The sequence below is a fragment of the Triturus cristatus genome, chromosome 9 (genome assembly GCF_964204655.1).
Source record: "Triturus cristatus chromosome 9, aTriCri1.1, whole genome shotgun sequence".
Taxonomy (NCBI): domain Eukaryota; kingdom Metazoa; phylum Chordata; class Amphibia; order Caudata; family Salamandridae; genus Triturus; species Triturus cristatus.
Genome location: NC_140592.1, coordinates 82,544,917 through 82,550,916, shown reverse-complemented (window position 1 = coordinate 82,550,916; position 6,000 = coordinate 82,544,917). Strand labels below are relative to the sequence as shown.

General features: G+C 41.4%; 1 protein-coding gene across 2 annotated transcripts in view; it reads right to left on the bottom strand.

Moving 5' to 3' along the window:
• Positions 1–637: 637 nt before the first annotated feature.
• Positions 638–6,000, bottom strand: part of PLXND1 (plexin D1) — a 316,145-nt gene continuing 310,782 nt past the window's right edge. For both annotated transcript variants that reach the window (XM_085624462.1, XM_085624461.1), the window contains exons 35-36: positions 4,631–4,705; positions 638–1,464 (exon numbers count right to left, since the gene is read on the bottom strand). In XM_085624462.1, the coding sequence (XP_085480588.1) occupies positions 1,348–1,464; positions 4,631–4,705 (192 nt within the window). In that variant the 3' untranslated portion in view covers positions 638–1,347. The remainder of the gene's footprint in view (positions 1,465–4,630; positions 4,706–6,000) is intronic.

Sequence of the window (6,000 nt, the reverse complement as noted above, 5' to 3'; positions counted from 1 at the left end):
TAGAATACACTCCCCCCCCCCCTTTTCAGGTTCATTGTGTTTCATAACATAAATAAATGAAAATATGCATATTTTTATTTTTTGTTTGATCTTTGCTGTGTGATGTGAGGGTTATATTTGTGTTTTCGTATAGGGGGGAATGCTAGGCTTCCGTATGGAATCCACACTGTCTCTATTTTGCATATACAGTAATTGCAAAGGTTGGACTGAGAGAGTCTCAGCCTTATATAAATATCTCCCTGCAAAAAGTTTGAACTCTATTTAAATCCTCAATCCATTTGAACCCTCTTGCCAAATATTTTAGGGCTGTCTTAATTTACTTTCTTAACTCTGGTCTTAAGTCTATTTTAGACTAAAGTGTTTGATATTTCATTATAGATCAAAGTTTTTGCATGGAGACATTTATGTAAGTTTGACATTTTGTAAAATATGCTTTACAGCCTATTTGTTCAAGTACTACCATAGCACACACCTTTTCTGTGTGGCCTTATGATAGAAGATGCTTGACTTCTGAGTAAGCTCTTGTGGACAGTTTGCATTTCTAGTCTTCCCTACAAGGCACTTTCCATGCAGCACAATAATAATTTGCACACAGAATGTAAGGCAGATCTAATGCAGAAGTAATACATGAAACGTGTTTGAAGCAATTTACAGAAAATGTATTTTTCCCAGAACTTAAATCAGTGGGACACGTGATTTCTGTAGTTTTTTGCAGTGTGAAAAGTTTGCCCACTTCTTTGGTACAAAGTCTTTGGTCCACAGGTTCTTACACATTCTAGCACTGAGGCGATGGGCCTCTGTTTCCACGTGCAGCCAAAAACCAAGGGCCAGCATGAGATGTTTTACAACGGCGTATGGTCTGTGTGAAGCTGGTAGAACCGCGCCCCTGGTCTACGGAACCAGCATTTATGCAGAAAGAGTCAAAGCGCCATCCAGCACATGGCTTGCAGCTACAGGATAATTTACAAAGTTTAACAGCATGTCCAGATCCTGTCAGCGGTCCACTTTCTTCGGGTTTCAGACGCCTGCATCAACCTCATGCTGCTCGTGTTTGGGGTCCACATCTTCCACAATGGATATATTGGTGCTGCGGGCAGAAGTGCAACAGTGGTGGTCCAGAGCCTTCACCAGCAGCAGCAGAAGTAAGGAAATAAATAGAGGTTTCCAGGAAGGCAGATCTTTGGACGAGGGGAATAGGGTCTATCTCTTGGTCAAAGTCCACGCCAATGACACAGATATATTACATAATAAAAAATATATAACTTTTTAAGGACACTTTTTCGTTATCCACGCAGTGCACGGTTTGTGTTAGAAGGCCGCTCCATTGAGTCCAAGGTGGGCCGGCCCTTAGGCCTCGCTGCAGCATTCATAGATATTGTCCTCCATCAGGGCTATGACTTGCTCAAACTTGTACTGCAGCTGAGTCCGCTTCGTCGTCGGGTTCGCCTCCAAGGCACTGATGATCTGGAAACAAATTCAAGAGAGTAAGTCATCAGGAGCATTACAGTACCGGCTTGATCATTCAGTAAGACGGTGAATGTTTACACTTGCCAAGAACATTTTGCAAAAATGACAATCTGACTGGGTGCTTGTGAATGGAGACGCTGGTCTGGGGCAGAAGTTCTCATCTGTGAGCCAAAATGTCCTAATGTCCTTTCTGAACCTGCAATGCTCTTTGGTGGACCTGAACGAAATCGGGGTGCTCTTAAAAAAAATTGGACTTTAAAAAGAGAATCTGGGGAGTGATTTTGAAATTGCCAGGAGTTCAGTTAGATATTACAACTCTACCTTTATATGCTTTTATACCCTATGTGCCTTATTCTATCCTTATCTTGTAAAGCGCTCTGATACCTCTGGGTCTAGCCAGCGCTATATAAAACCTTCAAAATAAAATAAAAATAAACCGAACCAACATGGAGGCAGCGTGCAGAGATGGCAGAGGGGCACCTACCATTTGCCAATTTCTCGCACCTCTATAAGGCTTGCTGACCCGATTTCTGTTCACTCCTTAGAAGTAATCAAGCTTCATAGAAATGTAGTTTTAAAAAAAAACTTCTTCCAGACTTTCTCTAGTTAAACAAATTTCCCTGTAGCCATATCCTTATTGCCCTATTAAGATTTCTAACTACGTATCCATATGGACAATCTTCTACGACTGACTGTGGTTTATGCATATTTGGATACCCAGTCTTTAGCATCAGTACTTCATTGTTTATTTTTTAATGTTTTTTGTACAACATTAAGTTTGGAAAATATTAACCAAACGTCCCTACGTTTGCCGAGGGTAAGCACGTTTACACATACAAGTCACTTCCATGGATGGCACATTGTGTTATATGGCACGCTGTTACACAGCACACAATCCTATAATTCCACTTAGAAGTAATATACTTCCTTGTTATCAACATGAGTAAGCCACAATACCGCCTAACACCCAGTTGGGTCAATCAAAGAACAGCAGCCATTTTATTTTAAGTCCAGATCCCTCAGTGCCTTCAATTCTGTGCACAGCGGCACTTCGCAGCTGACACAGTGGCAACACTTTTAGTAAATATGCAATGCCAGGCACGCCACCATGGCATGATGGACTACCCATCAGCTTTTTTATTGTGCAGAAACAAGCACGTAAAAAAGGTGGATCTTTCTGTCGCTGACGTGCTAGTGGTTGGGGTGGGCAATTCTGAATCTTACATGGTTACGATGGCAATGGTTTACATGACAAACTATGCATCGGAATGTCTGCCCTAAATGGGGTGGGCCTTACAATGCACTGTCTGTAGCTCTACGTGTGGATGGTCTACTAGTCCACGTTTTCTAACAGTGCAGCCAGCCGAGGCTTCCCTGTCAAACCCAGTTGTTCCACGACTATAACTGAGGCGGGGACTTGGAAGTTTGGTAAACAGGGCATCCACTGAATCCATTAGCCCTAAATGATGCCTCAACTGTTTTCTGCAAGGTATATCTTATGCAGATTCAATTTGTTAGTGTTAAAAAGTATATATGGCACACATTGTGGCATCTGGACGAGGATCATGCCTGTTACATATGATAGATGCTTCATGTCTAATATCTACAACAGAAGTGCGAGATTAGCTCAGCAACATGTAGATTAGGGATGTGTATAGATCTGTGATAGATGATTGGGGTTAGATGTGTCATCTGTACAAGAGAGACATGGGCTCAGGTTTGTAACATCTAGAGCAAGAACATGGCCTTGCAAAATGTAACATCTGGAAAAGAGACCCGAGATGAGGTAAGTAGTAGGTTCAACTAGGACTTAATCTTCGGAAGACAAGATTTATGTCATATGTGTTTATGTAGTGTGCATTCTGCCACTGGTACGCTCTTGCAGGACCAAATCTGAAAAGGGTCTTGGGTTCAGGCGTGCAACACCTGGAACAGGGAGTTGGACTTGGGCCTAAAACATATGGAATAGAGACTTTAATGACGTGCTCCTACGAGATGTGACAATAGCCTCCATAGTATAAGATGGATAACCAGACTAATAATGTACAATGTTACCACAGTAAAAGCATAAACATCTGTCTTATATTGTGAGTCGATGAAACTGGATTTTTGCTGATACTACACACACAGCTTTATGTATCGAATGTGATTCGTAAAAGCAACCTTTATGAAACCTAAATAAACGCTAATTAAAAATACAAGCAAAAGAGCCTTTGACTTCTGTTTGTAACATGTAGAACAGAGATCAGTTTGACAAGCATACACATTCAATAATATTTAAATATGCTATCTGGAATAACATGCTTGGCAGTCAAAACTGAAACATCTGCAATGGAGGAGCCTGTGCTATCCAGTGTTTTAAATGATTACCACCAATACTTAATTTTGATTGTCGCAGATATCGGGTACCAGGACGACAAATTATTTTTTATCATCGGACTTTGAAAAAGCAGACAAACATTGGCTAAGCCAGCAGGTTTGAAATGTGCCAATGCATACAGTATTAGCACATTAGAGCGAGACATGAGAAGGAGCCAGCAGGAGCAGACAGGAAGCGATACAGTTGTAAGTAGTTCCGCATATAGTTCAATGCAAGCACTTTAGCAGAGTTGGAATGATACCCCCAATAGCACTAGGTGAGAGGTGGATATTCGCTGAGCAAAGACATGATTGGCAAAGTCTCAGGCCAATTGCTGAAAGAGACTGGTCTAAAAAGCCATTGGTTGAAAGGGCTGGGCCCAAAGTCTACTCTATGTATAATATTAGCAATAGGTCAATTTCACACATACTTAAAAAGTGGGACAGAAAGCAAATGACAAAGGTAGAAAAAAATGAGCTAAAGAAAATGAGCTAAAGAAAATGGGGATAAAAAAAAGAAACTGCAGGAGTGAGAAAAGAGACAGGATGTTAGGGTGCAGAAAGAAACAGGCATGAGGTGGAATCAAGCAGAGGCGGCAGTGATATTTGGCAAACCTGGCATTCGCAAGCACCAGCAGCAGCCTTCTAGGAAAAACCTTGTGCTTCTGCCTTTCTTTTTTATTATTTTACAAACCAAGCACTAGTTAACACTCGCACTAGGGGCAGAGGAGAAAGGCCATCACATTATTATTTGGATGCATGGGTCATTGACAATGCTTGATGGCCCATTAGCAGTGCTCATTACCTGATTGCGATATTTCTTGGCATATCTGTAAACTCCGGCCATGGCTACTTTGGTATTGAACTCATTTCGGTAATTCTACAATGATAAAGAAAAACATCAAGTTAAATCGGCAAAATCATAGAGACATAAAGTCAAACAGTAAGAGGCGTGGGTAAGAATGAACTACCGCCTCCACACCACTGGACTCGTGTGTTCCACTAGTCTCATGAGGTCCTTTATACTGTGTAGTCTGAAAGATTCACCGCTTCCCTTCAAATTTACACTCTAGGGAGTCCCACCCGTTGCCCTCATCACAGGACTTTTATAGCCTGATTCATAGAGAACTAAGAGAACGATGTTAATCTGCTGTACGCCCTTCCATGGGTTCGTGATTGACAACTTTCTGGATCTCTCCAAGATTTCCCAAGATGCATCTGAAAACCTGCGACAATCAAAAGCTCCCAGATGTATCTCTCTAAAACTTTGTGAATGCCTGTTTGTGACACGTTTGGCACAGGGACTTCTGCATCAGGGCCGGACTGGGAACCCAAAGCAGCCCCGGCAAATTTTGTCAGACCAGCCCCCATACAGTGCATAAGCGAAGCGAGTGAGCCTGACCACTACAAGAAAATTCGGGGGGAAATCACAAAAAATGTGCATTCTACAACAGTTTTCATGATATATTCAATTGTATTTGTTTTTAAAGCATTTTAAAAGATGACCTTACAGTTCACCAGGATACAGCAAACTTTGTTGGGGCTCTTAAATGATTCCCTCACCCTCCCACTGTGCCTCTCATCTCTCCGTAGCCCCTCTCTCGCATGCATTTCATTAGTTTTATAGCGCCTCTCATACCAGTGTAGGGTTTCAAAACATTTTATATCACACACACATATAGAGACACTGAATCATGTGTGTAAATCAGTGTATAGAAAATGTTCCATAAAACAAAGGGGACTACAAGGTGTAGGATTCACCTTTCATCCATTTGGTAGGTATTTTTTTTAAGAATGCTTGGTCTGTGGAAGCACAAACTCAGGATTCAGAACGTAACACAGTGGTTAGAGTTGACTTTACTAATAAGAATTTATTTCTACCCATACAACCCCTTTTTAGCTAAATTAGGATTTGGAAAGACTGGGAAAAAACATAACTTTCTAAGCTAGATTACGATTGTAATTTATGAACTGCACAGTAACAAAAGGATCTCTGTGGCAAAAGCATAACCCACTAAGCTATGCACATAAAATACTGTTCTGTGATCTGCATAGTACACACTCTTTGCAGCAGGCACATTAATCCGCGGCATTACCTTAGATGGGTCAAAACTGCCACTAGACAAAACTCTGATCTCTCTCCAGCAGGTGCTTTAATCACCAGAGTTATCTGAC